Source organism: Pholis gunnellus, assembly GCF_910591455.1.
Source record: "Pholis gunnellus genome assembly, chromosome: 5".
Taxonomy (NCBI): Eukaryota; Metazoa; Chordata; class Actinopteri; order Perciformes; family Pholidae; genus Pholis; species Pholis gunnellus.
Window position 1 is genome coordinate 15,025,285 of NC_136531.1, and position 18,555 is coordinate 15,043,839.

General features: G+C 44.0%; 1 protein-coding gene across 1 annotated transcript; it reads right to left on the bottom strand.

The window, feature by feature from the left end:
- Positions 1–1,729: 1,729 nt before the first annotated feature.
- Positions 1,730–17,904, bottom strand: LOC306696417 (protocadherin-10-like; the record flags this gene model as incomplete). The annotated part of the gene is made up of 4 exons (XM_079160021.1): positions 1,730–2,178; positions 13,285–13,391; positions 14,023–14,081; positions 15,358–17,904. 4 exons carry the CDS (start codon positions 17,902–17,904, stop codon positions 1,730–1,732), a joined length of 3,162 nt encoding a protein of 1,053 aa, XP_079016147.1.
- Between the last annotated feature and the right edge of the window lie 651 nt (positions 17,905–18,555).

Sequence of the window (18,555 nt, forward strand, 5' to 3'; positions counted from 1 at the left end):
TAATTTGGGAATAGGGTAAAAACACGTCCATCAGTGAAGATAAAGATAAAGGTTAAAAATTTGGTGGCTACATAATGCATGCATAGAAAATACACAGAGCACTAATTGCTTCATTAATTATCTATAAATGGATCATTAAATATGTATAAACCCTTTATCAAGGCAACCCTACTGATCAGAGCGTTGCCATAGCCAGTCGTAGCACACAGTGCTATTTTTATAAGTAGAACATGATGCCAATTGGTTAATAGAGTCTCAGCCTCTGGGACTCGTCTCATCTTTTTTACAGAGCGATGAACAACAGAACCTTTGCCGTGGCAAAAGAAACCTTTCTAAAGAGTGGGAAAAACGGGTGAAATTGTAAATCAAAAAAATAAAATGAAACATAATACAGTGGAGAGTTTTGGACAGAGGAATATGGAGTGCATTTATCCTAACCCTTCGAGGCAGACGGGATGAGCAGACGCGCAGGCTGCTATATTTGGAGCGAGCTCTAGCACCTAAAGGCTAAATACAAATTATTTTTCAAACAGACCTGATGTGCAAGAGGAAAAATTGCTTGGTTTCGTTTGCTACGTTGCAAACAAAGAAAAAAAAAAAAAGCAGGTTATAGTGGTCATCGTTTACCTGAGAGACAGCCCACAGTCAGCATGCAGTATCATGGAGGATGGTGGTTAGAATGGTGGTGACTGGAAATGACTTCTCTACTGAATGTGTATATCGAATCCATTCTCTACTCTTAGAGCTAATAGAATATTCATGTTATGTGGGAGCTTGGAAAGCGTCCTGCCATCATTTCTAAAGAATCTCATTCTGCTTCTTTAGAATGTCAAGCTGGAAACTACATTTTTTTTCCAGTATCAATATCATTCATGTGCCAAATTAAGCTTCCCTTGTATTGTAATACTTTCCCTCTTTTCTTGCACACAAACTTGTGTGCGTGACTTCTCCAACTGCAGAATCTTGACCTCAGTGTTGACAGCCCACCTCTCCCACCCTTCTTTATGTCGAGTATTGATCCACAAGCAAGCGAGTATAGATACTCGACGCTTCCTTTTTCGAACAAAATGGACTTCAATCCTTGTGAAAAAGGAGAAGCGTGGGTTGTGCGTTTCACCTTTCGAGCTATTCAGTAGGGAAGCCATCGTGCTCGAGTAGAACTCCGTTGTTGAGCAAATGGAAAATAAAAGATGTCCTTTAGAACATGAGATGATCTATCTTTCATTTCCTCTCTATACACTCAGATCAAACCATGAACGGCATTTAATTGTAGGTGTGTGAAGTTGTAAGGAATAGAAACGTGAAGTGTGCTTGTGTTGGTGACCTTTACTTATATGAGCATCAGATAAAAAAGGCTGATAGGAGAGGATTTTGAGGGGGAATTTAGAGAAAGGCAAAAAAGAAAGAAAAAGGGGCAACAGCAGTTTAAAATGTGTCCAATTCAATTTTTGTTTATTTTATTAATTAGTCACATATTTACAGACAGTATTTAGCGTTAGAAAAGGTAAGATTGAAGTGTTCGAAGTGGGTTTTGGAGAAGGGGAGTTAGCAATAATAGATTACATTTTACATTCGGTGAGCGAAATTCAAATTTACAAAGTAAAAACAATACAACAAAACAAAAAGTCATAGTTTTTAAAACTCTTTAAAAAAACAAAAGAAGTAAAAGTTGATGAGCAAAATTAAAAGCCCAGATCAGAATCAAAGGGCAGATTAATCGTCCCCTCCTCTAGTCTCTGTACTGGACCAGACCGAAGTCATAGGGTCCCAGTGAACTTTCATACTGATACTCACAGAGAAAGGTAGGTTTGTACGGTAGGGTCCCCCTATCATACTCTTTCCTCTCTAGCGTGCTGGAGCTGTACTGCTGCTGTTGCTGATGGAGGTGATGGTGAAGGCTGTGGTGTGACTGTGACCTTTGACCATCCTTGCCAAAGGTGGAGAATGACCTATCGTTGAACGAGGCGGTGGTTGAGGTCATGGTCAGTTGGTCGGAGAGCTTGACGGAGGAAGGTACCTCAGTGTCGGGCAGGGTGGCGTCCATGCCGGGGACGTGTAGGTTGCTGCGGTAGTCCGGCCCCTGGCGCCCGTCGGATGGCACAAAGGATGGCATCCAGCAGCGGTCAGAGTGGCCCAGGGCCTTGCACTCCTCCGTGCAGTTGGAGAACAGGTCAGCGCCTGCAGGACACAAAGGTGGAAATGTGAATGGAAGATCACAGAAATGTAAGGCATTTTAAGTAAGAGGGAAAAACGCAGAGGAGGCACAAGAGAAGAGGTGCGGATATTTGGAGTGGATTGGCAAGATGGAGGAGGGGATGAGAGAAAGAAACCAGAAGAGTAGAACACAAGTTTGTAATCATTTGCCAATGTCGCAAGCAGAAAAAGTGCAGCAAAAGCTATTCATCAAAGAGACAAGGCCAACATTGATGAAGCGAATTGTTTGTTTTCCTCTTCACCTCATTCATTCCGAATGAAATGTGCAATCAAAGTGATGTGGTGTCATGAAAACATCACCCCCTCTCCACATCAACATCTTCAGACTCACAATTGATTCCCAAACACCAAGAGGCAAAATGTGAATCCATATTCCATCATCCTCACACACAAATGAAACACAATCACCTTAAAAAATGCGCCACAAAAACCAACAAAATACTGCTTAATCATGTCAATCATCCCTATACAAATTGACAAAGTGTGTAATTGACTTAAATATACTGCCAAAAACAAAATATCAACATAACAAAGGTTAAATTAACATCTGAAATGATATAATAGAATAACACACGCAGTCCTGCAAACGCATGATCCGCATGAAAGACGTACCAGTTATGTTAATTACTTTCTCTTAGAGAGAATAAAGAGAGGAGCACGGGGACGGGGGGGGGGGGAGAAGAGTACGGGAGCGCTTATGAAAGGGAAGAGAAAGGAACAAGAGACATGAACAGAGTCATCATTATAATGAGTCTCTGCAGCCACTCTCTACTCCTGTGCAGATTGGATTTGTAGTTTTCCCGGTTTTCCAGTTAAGAGCCATGTGGGAAAGCGTTGTTGGCGGGGATCAAAGGAGGAGACAAGCAGTTTAGGGTCATAGGAGGAAAGCGATACATCAGCAAAGAGGCACAAGAAAAAGAGGGAGAGAAACACAAAAAGCAGACGATCTGTAATTCCCTGAGGCTGAGAAGGCTTCAGATCACAGGGACCACTTACACAAATCTATTCTACTGATCCATTCTACCGATAAAACCACTGTTCCTCTATTACTAAAAGCAGATGTGCACACACACACACACACACACACACACACAATGTAATGCAAGCGTATACATATCAATAGATACTAGGCTAAAGAGTAAGTAGTGTTGAAAGTTATAATTACATTAAATCAATACAGCCATCCCAATAAAGTAATATGATGACTTAATATTATATTCCAGACAGGTTTTTTTTTCTTGTCTGCCACGAAGGCAATAATAGTCATCGTTGTGATGTTTTGAAGCAAGACACAGGAACTTCACTTAGGTGTTGAGGAGCTGCAGCATTTATTGATGGGCGAACTGAAATCTACACTGTGCATTCACTACCACTTGACAACAGCGACTTTCGAATGTGTAGTTCTGTCCAATCATACGCTAACCTTACTAAACGCGTCTTTCTGTTGTGCGTTTTCATTCACCTGCATTTGGTGGGTGCTGATTTCTGACCCTATCTGCCATAATATGAGATAGTAAAGAGCTGGGTTTGTTCTATTGCAGTTTGACCTTTATGGCCTTCACACACCAGGGCCCTTTCCTCTGTGCGAAGAATTTGCACGTGAATAAATGGAACACACATATTACACACATATTACGCAATAACAAAGGCGCTAGGGCAACTTTCCTGAGTTTTCAAAATGCTAATAAAGGCTTCAATTAATTACATTATTTGGAACGGACGTATTCAGTAAAAATAACAACACAGAAGCTCTGTGAGTCGAACCACGACAGCGAGCTTAATTCTGTTCTTACCTTTCACAATAAAATATAAAAACATAAAGTAGTTTACAGTTGCTTCGGCTAAATAACAATTCACCTCACACAGACTGCCACATGCTGCTTTGGGTCAGTAGGATCCCGGTAGTTCGTCCTCTGCACAAATATATTCAAACCTTTTAGTGAAAAAGTTCTGCAGCTGTTGCAAATTTGCATCGCTGCTGGTATGAATAGTTTTGATGTGAATTATGCACAGCCAAATATTTTGTATTTTCGTGTTGTTCATTCGTCACATCCACGGTGTGTAAAGGATTTTACTGGAGGCTTTAAGGAAAGACAAATGGTGTCCTATGTCCTGTCCACATTCTCCCCCCCTTGCATATAATATAAAACATAAACATAAAACCACATCTCAAAGTATCAGCCTGTCGCAGATTATGGATTATCTTTACATGAAGTGAAAGAGGCGAGTACGGAGTTAAGTGTCACTGGTGAAAAAGTGATTTTCACTTTTGATTCTCAGATTGGATGCCCCTCTACTGGTCTGTGCATTTCAGACGTGTTCCTACAAGTAAGATCATATCAACCGGTCTTCTAATGACAAATAGGCAAGGGCATAATTTAAACATGCATGTTGCTTTGCTCATACAGTATAAGTGGCCTTCATTTCTAACTGTGCGTTTTCAGATTTAAAATAATTTTGGTCGCAGTTAATATTCCCCTTAAGAAAGGCCTGATTAGAACAGCAAACAGAAGTAAGCCAGTAAAGCACAGTGCTCCTTGTAGTAAATCAAGGAAAATTATCAGTACAGCAGAAAAGTCACAGATAATGTTTATTATTATTATTGAATAATTTTTATGGAAAGTGTGATATACAATTTCGTAATAATTTATTATGTAACTGTGACTAAAGATTCAGATTAAATTATATCTTTTTACCTGCAAAACAGCACAGGAATCGGACATCTATTGATTTAGGTGTATAAATATATTTGGCTTTATTTTAATTGAATGTAGTTTTCAACATGTCTGACCACAACATTTGAGAAGACTTTTAAATATAATTCAGTATCAGAACAGCCACCTTTCATAAAAGCAAAGCTTTGAATGAATATCATATTTTGTGTATTATGCCATCCACACCCATGCATATGTAAATATCATGTATTATTAACAACAGCACTGTCAACACATTGTCTAAGACCTACCACTGCGGTTGTGTTTTGTGTTTGTTTCCATTGTGTGGATATAATCGTGTTGCTCACTCAGGCCTCACGGGGAGCGAGACAGGCAACAAAGACTGTGCAGTGGCCAGAGAGCCAGAGGACACACGAAGCCCACAGACAAGGGACAGCGAGGGCCAAACGGACGGGGGAGTCACAGATTTCACAGACAGAGACAGCAGGCAGGAGAAGCAGCAAGACTGCAGGAACCATAAGGAAGGAGAGGGGAGACCCGGGCAATCGCAGATGGAGAGAGCAATGGCCAGATAGACAGTGGAAGACCTGGACCTCACAGATGGGGACGGGTGAGGGTTAAGATATAGAGGTGGGTAGAGAAGGGATATTAAGTACCAGAAATTAAAAAAAAACTCCAATTTAACATTAGCCTTCATGTATTTTTAAGTTGTAGCACCATCAAATCTAACTATTCAGGGTCGTGTGGGGCTGCAGGCTGTTCCGGTTTAATAATGACTAAGAAGAAATGTGTGATCACGTTGAGAACAAAACCAAAAATCAACTGCAGAAGTAGTTTTGGACATCTGTAAATGCTAATTGGGATTTTGAGTGGCATTTACCCTCTGATTTATCCCTGGGAACTAATGTATATTTGTATCCGTCTTTAAATGTTGGGGGCATATAAATCAAAGTGTTTCTGTTAATCCCCACCTCACAGTTAGCCTTTAGCCTTTTAATGGACTTCTGGCAAATTAAATTCCTCCTCGGACACACGAGGGTGTAGACCTCACACCCTCCAATCATCTCTGTGCTGTTATACCGGTAAGGCGGTTGATTGCCACAATGCTTCTAAATGTACAAACAAATCATCCGAAAGACTGCAGCACAGGTGCAAAACCAAACGCACATGCAGCTACGCAGAAAGCAAATATGCATACTAATGAAGATGGAGTTAACGTCGAAGGATTAAGAGAAAGATCAGTTTGTTCCATACTTCTTATATCTCAGTATATTATTAAGCAGGCACAGGGGCATATTGTACTCTGGAGATGCTGTATAAATATAGTCTGCAGCGTTCACCGTAAATCAGGCTCGGAGAAGCTCTTGTCACTGGCTTCCAAACTACTCAGTGACTTTTGCCTGCCGGCTCACTCTTAAAAAACAGCGACATCAACACATATGTTTGCAAACACACACTTAAAAATACTCTCTTAACACCGAGATATGTAAATGTGGGCACGTAAACAGACAGACAGGCCATGTGCACATGACACCCAGTGGCTGTTGATTCCCGTGAAGCACCTTTTTCTTCCTCGGGCAGAAAGCAAAAACAACAACCAAAACAGTGACTGGCAATGACAGGCCCTGCCAGCAGCCCCATCTCTCATCGTGACCTCATCAGACAGGAAGAACGCACACGCACACACACACACACACACACACACACACACACACTGGGAGATGTAAACAGCGCTACACAATGCAAACACAATCTACTTGCTAATAAGCAATCAGCACTTCTGTTCTTTTTTTCCCATTACATCTCAGAGTGTTTCCGAAATCCCACGTCGGTGTGATTTGACTAATTGCGCTGCCTGACATACATCCAGCTACTGGGAGTGGGGGAAATAAAGGAATACAAATCCGGAGAAAACACGAGTCCCATGTTTGAATTCACTTTGTGGGTATATATCTGCTGCTGTTTCCTCCCTGCACTCATCCGTCCGTCTGTCTCTGTCTCTATTAGTCCCTCTGTGTCTATTTCCCTCTCTGTCTCTTTTTTTTTCTCACACTTTTAATCCTCTCTTTATCTCTTTTTCTCTCTCTATAAAAAAAAGAAAGAAAAAACAATTCACAAAGCACTCCTCGTCCCCCAGGTAGAGGGTGTCTTCCATCCCTATACCTCTTGTTTTTCATCTTGTCCTCCACTGTTCCGGAGAGAATACAGACACAAAATGTCAATATTTTGACAGCAGCTCGGGACGGCATGAGTACCACAGCTTCCTCGGGTTTGGCCAGTGAGGCTGTGATTAGTAAACCAGAGACCTCCCAGGGCCAAAACAGAGAACGATGGCTTCCACCATATCCAGTAATGACAGACGGAGAAACTGTTCAGAGTCTTTGAGAGGCAGCTACCATTTTCCATGTTTTTTAAACTGTGACTGAGCTGGCAAGGAAAGCCAAGATGGCCGTTTGGCCTGATTTGGCCTGATGAACCTTTGATTAATAATGCCCCCTAGTTCGACGCTTTTCATTACTTAGTCCTGACCCGACTTTGTCTCAGACATTCACTGACAATGTCGAACTTTACCTTTTAAAGGATAATTCTGGTTTACGACAACCGTGGTATCATTTTCTAAGTTCTGGTCATCATTCCTATCATTCATTGTACGATTTTTCTCACCAGAGTAACTGTGAGCACGGTGAACTAAGTCAGACGGGGCAAGAAATGAGAATCAGACCAGTTAATCGAGCTAACACGTTGATCATATTAAAGAAACCATACTGTTGACTTTCTTACAGACAGGCCAATGCTGTTTATAACCACCAAAATAAAGGTTAGGATCATTTTTGTAAGCTATATTAGAGCACTGTATATTAGACCACATCTCCTGCCTCTTCCAGATAAACTCTACACTTTATCGGTTTACTCATGTTAGCTTGCCAGTTGCAACAGGAGCAGCGCACACAGATCAAATAGCTAATTTTCCCCGGACAGGGTTGTGAACCAGTGATCTAAATCACTTTCTTTGTAAGTAAAACTAAAAGTGAGTACAGCCAAAATGTTGAGGACTATTCCTCATTTCATAGGGAAACTGCAATGGTGGTCTGTTGTTTTCTCTTCCAAATGAAGCTCTAGCGTAAGTTCAGACAGGAAGACTATACTCTTGCGTGCCTAAGCCCAAAGCTTATTTACCATACATCTGCCATCACTCCTCATGCAGGCACACTCATTATTTCCTTGCTGTTATTGTTCGGGGCTGTCAATCATATCAGCTGTCTAGATCAGCGGGTTTCTCTAGCCAATAGCACAACGACACAAGGACATCGTTAGCCTATCATCTTGCTGCTGTCTTTCTTTAAATATGATTGTCTCTCTACCTTCAGTTCGTTCAAGCCGCTGTTACGCAACCCCTCCACCTCCCTCCAATTTTTGCTAACGTGGGCCTTTGGTTAAAACTTGTGCCACTGTTTGACTACTTGTGTCTCTTGCCCAGTCATACTTCTTTGTAGCCACATGACTACATGCCCACATCTCAGCACAATGTTAAAAGTAAAAGGAATTCATGTTTTTTTTTACCACCAATCCACATACTTGTTTATTTATGTGACGCAAATGTGATTCTGTTTCAGGTTCTGTATCCCTTTAGAAGGCAGTGTAATTAAAGCTACTGGTCACGGGTCGGATTACCCAACACCTGAGTTTAATTTGAGCATTATCAACAGATATCTTGACATTGTGTTTTTTTCTGTAGGAATTTTAGCGTCACAGCATAGATGGAGCAGATGTTCACTGATGGCTACATCTCTGAGCAGAAAGGATATGTGTATAACTCATGGCCAAAGAGCAGATGTATGAGTCCCATGACTGAGATTTCTGCTCACAGCCTAAACTAACCTAAATATCCACGGCCCCTGTCTTAGACAAGAAGAGTGCATCTTTTTTTTCTCTTCTTGATCTTACGTTTTTCACCTGATTTGAGTCATTTGCAAGAAGGCTTGTGTCCTCTTTTTCATCCAGTTCATTGGTGGGAACACTCTGTGCTGTTGAGTTCATTCAGAAAGCACAGCCTTTTCATACCACGCACACATTCATCAAGACACTCAACAAGATGTTTCAGTGTACCGGTAATCATCACATTACAAGCTCTGATTGTGGTTTTGATTCATTTCCACACATCCTCTCAGTAATTCTGGAATCCACTCCTCCACCCATCTTTATTATGATATGAAAAGGCCAGATAAGAAAGGCCTGTTGCAGGAAGTAGACTAGTCAATTAGTTAATCAAATTGATTAATCTCTTCTTTTCTCTGCTATGACTTTTATTGATATTCAACAAGAGACTCAGCTTAGAAGAAGTAGTGACATCTCCACCTGTTACAAGCTAAATTCAAATTGATTTTTTTTAATGAGGCAATGTTTTTATCCTAGTTGCTGTAATAGATTTTTACTTTTTAATTTTTACATTGAAATACTTCCCTCTCTGTGTGACCTTCTGCTGGTGGGGTTTTGAATACTTGAGTGTGCACATATACTGTACTTTCTGTGCAATTTAACAACCCTTTACAGGTTGTACATTTTAGGTGTTCTAGTCTCCTTACTCCTTATTGAATGCTTTAAGTTGAGAGGAACATATGAACAAAAATAGCATTTTCTGTGCTTGTTAACATACAGTACATCTGGGTATCTGGAGTGACTACCAATCCACAAACTGGGAATTAAGACAACCCAGTGAGTATTTTGTGGGCTGACTAAAAATAAAACAATTGATTCAACAAGCCATTGAGATACCCATCTGATTATATTTACCCAAGAGAATAATATTTGCAAAGGTGCACCATATTGTTCTCGCAAGACAATAAGAGCTGACTGGGATTTTTTGTGAAGGGGCTTAAAGCACAGGCGCTAAAACTGGGTGTTTCAGAAAGACGGTGAATACAGTTCTATTCAGACAGACAGTATGAAAAATAATGTTTTTTGAACATTAAAGCATGTAAACATGTTTTATGTTTAATGGATGTCACTTTCAACTCAGTAATGCATTTTTAACTATTTTAACAGGCAAAACAATTGATCCAGAAATTTAAAATGAATAATGAAAATAATGTGCCTCTTTACAACAGAACTGAATATTTTCTCCTACATTAAAGGTGTTCTGCTTGGTGACCTTTTTGTGCTTTTCTTTTGTCACTATTTAAGCAACATTGTTGTATTTTTAAGCATTCAGTCTTTTTTCAACGTATTACGGTTCATAGTGAGAAAGGTCTCTTTTTCTTTTTTCATCGTGAGCTTTTGATATAAACCTGAAATCTTTTTTTTTTGGTCTCATGGATCTTAGACTGAGGGATCACGGCTTCCAGTTTTGTCAGTATCTAGGGCCTGAGAGGAGGGTGTTTCAAAAGCCTGTATGCTAAATTCATCTGACAGCTCCCTGACATGGGAAACTGCAACACGGTGCCCGCCGCTAATTCATAATCAGCCATCTAATACACCGTTGCCACAGTGATTTAATTGTCCCATTTGTCACGGCTGTTGTTCTCACCAAAACAAACGTCATGATAATGATCGTTTCCAGTCTCCCACCCGTCACGCAGCCTTCCGCAGCTGATTGAACGTTTCTGAGATGCCAATTTTTTTTTCTGATGAATATTTAATCCTCTCTTATCTGTCACCTTTTTTTTGTTTTTCTTGCTCACGCTTGCCGCTATCTTCTATTAAGATGATGAGGGAAATAATGAGGGGAAATGGTGTCTAATTTGAATCAAGCAACCTAAAAAAAAAGGGAGTGTGGAGGGGGTGTGGTTGTCAATCAATAGCGCGTTGGCTCCAGGCGCAGCGGTGCCTCGCTCCAGGCACGCTGCTTTCAGAAAAGCCATTTGCCCACTTTTTAAAGGTATCCGGTGATATCCCAGCCTCACAGGCAGTGTCCCTTTGATTTAAAACCACGTCAGGAGACTTATTTGCTAGAGTGTCAGACAAGCGGCCGAGCGGGAAGCAACGGCAGGTGTAGTTGATGATATGCCAACTGGAAATGGTTTTCCCTTGATTTGAAATATTCTGAGGTGCACCAAAAGGGAGAGCGTTGCTGCGCGGTCCCGTGAGGAAACCTTGCCTCTAACCCTCCTTTGATAATTGCTATGCAAAGGTTCTAGAAATGAATTACTGATCAGCCGAGTGTTGCGGAGAGCCAGCGTGTTTGGGAGACAGAATGAAGGATGAGACCCTGCCACAAAACCCTGGAAGAGAATGTGTGTGTGTCAAACACACACACACACACACACACACAGAATGCGGGAATGGATGCTGTCGGAGCATGCCAAACATATGTGTGTGCGTGTGTGTGTGTGTGTGTGTGTGTGCACACATGGATTTTCTTGCTTAAGCACACATCGCTACAAAAGTGCATAACAAATGCACGTGGTCTATACATGGCTCAGGCTTATTCCTTTTTGCTCTCTACCGTCTTTATGCTAAAGTGAAGAACATGCACTCAGCATTGAAGTCCTATAAGCGTACGAACAGACCATAGCATACACCGATGAGATAACCAATAATGGTCCCATCCCTATATAATGGAAGTCTCACATATTCGTAGAGAGAAATAAGCAATGGGTATGCCTAAATAGCGGCAAACTATACACCTGGCATAGCGCCATTAGCTACCACTCCTCTTAAACTGGATCTCATTTAAGCCTTCCAGAGCACCACCTCAAAGGAAAACTCCTTTTCAATACAGATATCATCCCCTCGCCTTGTTTTCTCCTCCGCAAAACACACAAGCGGATTACATACAGGTATCATGTATCCGCCTACACATTAAATCATACAATGGTATACCTTCACATACACACACACACACACACACACACACACTCTCTCTCACACTCTCACTCTCTCTCCATCTGGTTTTGTTGTTTACTGAAGTCTGTGAAACCCAAGTGTCCCTCTTTCCAAATACCAGTCGTGTGATATTACCTCCCATGGCGTGGTAAGCTGTTCCCTTCTAAATTCAACATGAGGAACAAATGTTGGTTTCCTCGTAGAGAGTACAGAGCACAGAACCAACTGGGTACACTCCCAGGCCAATGCCAAATGAGCATGCTCGGAGCCAGATAAAGCTGAGGAAACATGTCATTTGTTCATAAATGTGGTCCTTTAACTGTGCAATCAAACCAGCAAGAGGGAATTCAAGGCATTGCATTTTAAAATACAGTCGCAGGCCAGAACATCTTGTCGTCTTGTATGTTTAACATACTATTTACTTATTAAAACCTTGTATTCTTGACAAATAAAAGGGTGAGCCTTTGGATATCTTCCAGGTGTGCGTTTTAGTCTTGCACAGATATACCTTCCCAGCCTGTTTGTTCTGCGGGGGCAGGCAGTGACACTGCCACTGCTGCATATTGGCTCTCTATTTTGGCTCCGTTAATAATACCAAACAATGTGGAGCCTGATGAGGACCATTCACTATCCTACAACACCCATCTAATCTGCTCTATTTGTATTCCCTGCACTGATATGATATTTGTCAGGCTCCGGTCTAGACAGGGGTCTTACATGAGTCTGTGGAACAATCCCTCAGAAGGAAAGGGCAATTCAATATGAAATGAGATTTTGTGTTGCTCCACATTTTGTCTGACTCCACTTTGATCAATAAACAGGTACTAGCCTAATGGAATTTTAGAGAGAACAAGGCGAGGCTAAGGATAAAAACTATAGCCTTGTCTAAAAAAACTGCTGCACTGTAAAATGTAAAAGAGAGTCCGTAAATATACCTGAAGTGGAGAGAACATTTTCCCTAATTCCAACGTTTTGTTTGCCTTGACTTATGCTCAAGCTTTGGCCGACAAAACCAAGGGATCCAAAGCTGATAATGTCCTTGATTAGCGGAAACTATAACCAACAAAGGCAGTACAATAGACCAACTGCGAGGCTGATTGAAATGCATCTCATTACATCAATTTAGCTCCCATGCCTTTTCCTCGCACTTGAGTGAACCTATTGATTTGAGTCACTAAAGCACTAAACTGCCTCTGCGGTGAGTCGCTGTCCTTTCAGCACCACTTGGCGTTAGAAAGAGAGAAGGAGAACAGCGAGAGGCAGAGAAAGAAAAGAAATTTCCCCAAATATTCTTCCCTTTCACCCGGGTGTGAAATACAATCAACACCTCAGGGGCCTGCTCATGCCAGCCAGCCAGTAACACCGGAGCCCGGGCCTTTGCACACTCTCAAATTAAGGAAATTAAAAGTCACCGGTCCGCACCAACAATTCAGCATTATCACATTCACATTCGCAAACACACACTATGGAAGAAGCGGATTGTAGGGGAGGGTGTTTGAGCACTGAAATGACAGTGTAATTACGTGATGTTCGTGTGTGTGTGTGTTGGAATGGGGGGGGGGGGGGGCCTTACCGGCCGAATGACCCCGGTTGGTGGCATCGTGGTCACTGTCGCCTTGTTCGCTGTCACCGTGCCCACTGTCTTTGGAGCTGACGATGTCTGCCTCTTGGAATGCCGAACTGTAAGAGGCAGGGAAAGTGAGAGCAGATAGTCAGAGAAAAGAGATGGAGAGGTATGAAAAGAATGGAGGGGTCAGAGAGAGAGAGAGGTCGAGATACAATATTGAGAAAGGGAAGACGGGGGATTAGATGAGGGGGCAGAGAAAAGGAGAAAGAGGGGGAGAATCAGACATCAACACCGCGTTAATACAGTCACGGTGCCCGGCAAGAGGCTAAATTGGATGTTACACATGGCATGTAATGAAATCCAGCATTAGAGCTGTAATAGGCAATACTATGTCAGTTATGGGAGTGATGCCAAATTGAAGATGAACGTTATGGATACGTTGGGAACCATGTAGCCTCTCAAAGCCACAATTATCGATGCAGAATATACGAGGCTCACACGGATGGATGTAATATTCAATTTTATAGATATGTGAATAACCTTGGTTCCATGAGGCCTATTGGATGTTACAGGTCCTCTGGTGATGGCTGGTGTCTGCCTCACTAGGCTTTGCACATTGGTAATTATATGGTGTGTGTGTGTGTGTGTGTGTGTGTGTGTGTTTGTGTAGGTGTGTGTGTGTGTGTGTGTGTGTGTGGGTGGGTGTGTGTGTGTGCAGGTGTGTGCGTGTGTGCTTTTGACTACCTGTTGACACGTCTTGGTCTGTCCACCAGATAGCTGAGTTCTGCTCGTTGGTGTTTTGTCTAGAGAAAACACACAGAAACACATTTGATCACGACTAATGCCAAGAAGGCACATTAGTAAATACACAAGGAGGAGGTTCACGCTGCATAAGAGGAACATAACTGCCAAAATTCAGTGCCAACATTCAGTGGTTGTCAACATGTAACCTCAACAGAAGAAGCTAAGGGCAGCGCAAGGCGGGGGGAACCGACAGTGCGCGCATCCACTAGGTGAGTGAGTGGGCGAGAGGAGACGAGAGTAGTGTGTTAGGGAGGCGATTGAATGCGTAAATGATTGAGCTGCGCGATGCTGAAACTGAACAACCTTTGTTCACGGTGCTGCTGTGCCGGGTCGTGCACAGCATACTTAACGCACAGGAAAGACAAGGCTGTGACTGGCTGTCTGGCTCAACTCCAGCCACACCGCAATCAACAGAAAGCCCCGAACTCCACAGCTCCCCGCGCAGCACGCACAGGCTGAACACAAAACAGGACCGTTACGTTACTCGCCTCCTGCCTTCTCCTAGTGAGGTTTTCCACCGAAACTTTGTAATCTATAATGAGGATACATCAACTAAATGTTGCTGTGCTTCAGAAGGCTGCTGATGTAACCAAACATAGTAAATATTTCACACAAAAAATGCTCTCTTGGTGGGATTTTTCCACTAAGTTTCTGACACACTTAAGCATTGTGTGTTTCCCCTTCACTAAATGTATAATTTGGACTATAAGAGCCCCACCATTCCTTTGGGGTAACCCAAATATGCAAAGTCTGCTGATTGCTAATTTTGAATTCATTTCTCAACAAGAACTGCATAGCGTAATATATCAGTTAGATCAAAACTGCACCAAACAAAGAATAAATAGCATTGAAAAAAAGCTTTTTCCAACTTCGTGGTTTGACTGGAAAATTAATTTTTTGCCCAAAATCATTTTGTCTCACAATGCCTATTTGCACACGATCTAAAGGTTGATCTGATAGCAGTCTATTGCGAATACAACTAAAAGGCCACATGAGATTCAACAATTGACATGTCCAATCACCATTACGCTTGACAATGATTAAAGGCCACTGAGCAGAACAGCCAAGTCAATAGCAGATACCACTTCCATCCTCTCGGGGACTTTTGTTGCGCGTGACCTGAGTGAATAACACACTTTGACATGAAGCAGACACAGCTGTAGATTTCTGGGGATCTATAAAATGAGGTTAACCCTTCAAATCGCGGTTTTGTGCACTTTTAATACATATGAAGTGGAGCCGTGGGCGATAGCAGCTGATTCGGGCTTTTCTTACCTCGTTAGAGAGAATACTGCCATTGGATATGATGTCCGGTTGTTGGTCACTGTAACCCGTGACTATGGCGCCGCAGGGGTTGGTGTGATCCGTGTCAGTGCTGCGGGAGGGGCTGCACGGTTTGAGGAACATCAGATCCGTTTTGGCGGACTCCGGTGTCAGACACACCTGGTAGCAGTAGGAGTTCTGGTTCTGGTGGTGGTGGGAGCCGAAGCCCCCCCCCACGCCGCCCACACCAGACTCCTCCACAGGCACCTGCCCGACGGGCCCGACCCCTGACGTCACGTTGGTGCTCTGAACTAACATGATGTCAGATTTACTCAGCTTCTTCTGTTTCCGTCCTCGAGCCTGCCTGCTACAGCACGAGCTGCAGCACAGGCAGCACTCACCGGCCAGCAGGCAAGTGTACAGGTTGAGCTTCTTGTCCTTTTGGCAGCGCACGGCCAGCACGATCATAGCCAGGAGGAAAATGAAAGACACGGAGCCCAAGGCGATGATGAGAATTAGGGTGAGGTCAAGGGAGGTCTCCTTTGCCTTGGAGGCAGAGCCTCGATCCCCACTGCGGCCTTCGACCACGCTGTCCACTAACATTACACTCACACTCGCGGAGGAGGACAGAGGGGGCTGCCCGTGGTCCCTGACTTCGATCAGCAGGTCGTAGAAGCCCTGCGGGTCCCGCTTGGGAGAGATCCTGCGGGCTGTCCTCAGCTCCCCTGTCCTCCAGTCCATGCGGAACATCCCCATCTCGTTGCCCCGCAGGATGCTGTAGGACAGCCGTGCGTTCTCGCCATCATCCGCATCCATAGCCACAATGCGCGTCACCAAGTAGCCAGGCTCCGCAGAGCGCGGGAGGTGCTCTTTGGCTGTGCCGTTTTTGCCGATGGGGGCTATGACAGTGGGAGCGTTGTCATTTTGGTCAACTATGATCACACTTACAGTGGTATTGGAGAAGAGCTCCTCGGGACCAGAGTCTTTCGCTTGGACCATGAAGCTAAACTCCTTCAGCTGCTCGTAATCAAAAGAGCGCAGCGCGTAAAGGTAGCCGGTGTCCTGGTTTATGGACACATACGTGTCCACAGACATGCCCTGTATGTCACACTCCAATATGGAGTAAGTAATAAGAGCGTTTTGTCCTACATCGGGGTCCAGGGCGCTCACGGCGTGAATGAAAGCACCGGGCACATTATTCTCAGTCACATACACATCATACACAGCATGCGTAAAACGGGGCGCATTGTCATTCTCATCGGAGACGTGCACTTTAATGGACTTGCTGGTGGCGAGCGAAGGCTGACCCTTATCTCTGGCCACCACAGTGATTGTGTAGGAATCTGTGTTCTCTCTGTCCAGCGGCCCGTCCGTCACAATGGTGTAGTAGTTTTTAAAAGACGATTTCAGCTTGAAAGGAACGTCTCCCACTATATCGCAGCTCATGTGTCCATTCTCACCAGAGTCCCGGTCTGAGACGCTAAAAAGTGCGATCACGGTGCCCGGGGCGTCCTGCTCGCTCACGGATTCAGTCACAGTGCTGAAACCGATCTCTGGTGTGTTGTCGTTCACGTCCACGAGTTTGACCAGCACTTTGCAGTGCGCGGGGACCGCATTAGCCCCTAAATCCTTAGCCTGGACATAAATCTGATGCGTGTTGCTCTCCTCAAAGTCCACCTCACCCGCCACCTCTATCCTTCCTGTTCTGGCGTCAATATTGAATAAGTCCTTTATCCGCGGGGCGTTGTGACTGCTGAAAGAATAAACGATTTCCCCGTTTTGTCCCTCGTCAACATCCGTGGCGTTGAGCTGAATGATCAGAGTGCCCACCGGAGAGTTTTCCCGCAGGTTAACAGAGTACACAGACTGGTCAAAGGTGGGCGCGTTATCATTAGAGTCCAGAACTTTGACGACCAGGAGAGCCGTTCCGGTCCGCTGCGGGATGCCGCCATCCACAGCAGTCAGCACATAGCGGTGCACCGCCTGCTGCTCCCTGTCCAGCGGCTTCTCCAGCACCAGCTCCGCGAACTTGTTCCCGTCGCTCTGCGTCTGCACGTCAAGGTAAAAATAGTTATTATTCGTTATGGCGTATGTGCTGAGCGCGTTTGTGCCCACGTCAGGGTCAAAGGCATTCTCCACTGGGAAACGGGTCCCGGGGATGGCGCTCTCCGATATCTCCACGGAAATGTCCGTCTCGGGAAAGCTGGGCGGATTGTCGTTGATATCCATCACCTCGATCTCCACGCGAAAGAGCTCCAGTGGGTTCTCCAGAAACACCTCCAGGTGCAATAGGCACGGGATGGTCTGCTTACAGATTTCTTCCCGGTCAATTTTCTCCTTCACCACGAGTGCACCGTTCTCTAAGTTAACCTCCAGATAAGGTGTCCGTGAACTAGGCACCGTCTGAAAGCGGCGAGCGGAAAGTTTGGTAATGTCCAGCCCCAAATCCTCTGCAATATTCCCAACCACAGAGCCAGGTTCCTGCTCCTCTGGCACGGAGTAGTGTAGCTGAGAGACCGCTCCATCCAGGATGGAGAGCAGGATTATTAACCAAATCATCTCCTCTTCCTCTCACAAAGTGCACTTCAAGACGATTAAAAAAAGTGTTATTCCCTTTTCTTACAAGAAATGAGCATTTCCCATTTTCTCTGTCCGTAAAAAAACAATGAAATAAACGGCAACAAAGCTGTCCGCTTGTGAAATTCCTTGCCTCTGCCTCGGGTCAGTGGAACATTGTGTCGTTTCAGCTGTGAGAAGCACAGCCATTTGATCCGAGCTTCTCTGTTTTAATCAATTCTGCACCGGTCTGTGAGTTTTGGCGTCGGCGCAAACATTGCAGGCTGGAGCCAGGACGCAAAGCCAACACTCCCTGTGCACAGAACAGACTGCCCGTTCTTCACACAAAGTCACAGAACAGAGGAAATTCCACATGAGGAGAAAAAAAAAAGAAGACAGTAAAAAGTCCCATTCACGCTCCGACGGAATCTATAACAAATGCAACTTCTAAAGGAACACTGGCGAATAACAGGACTTTCTCTCTATCTCGCTCTGAGAGGATGTAATCACTGCGCCTAAGCGCTCAAAGCGGATGATGTTCGCAGCTCGGCTTCTGTAAGGCGAGTGTGAGCAGCGGGGTTGGTTTTGCGCACAGCTCCTTTCCCCACCAGCCAATGGTATTCTCAAACACCGGGTGTAATGGCACCTGATTGG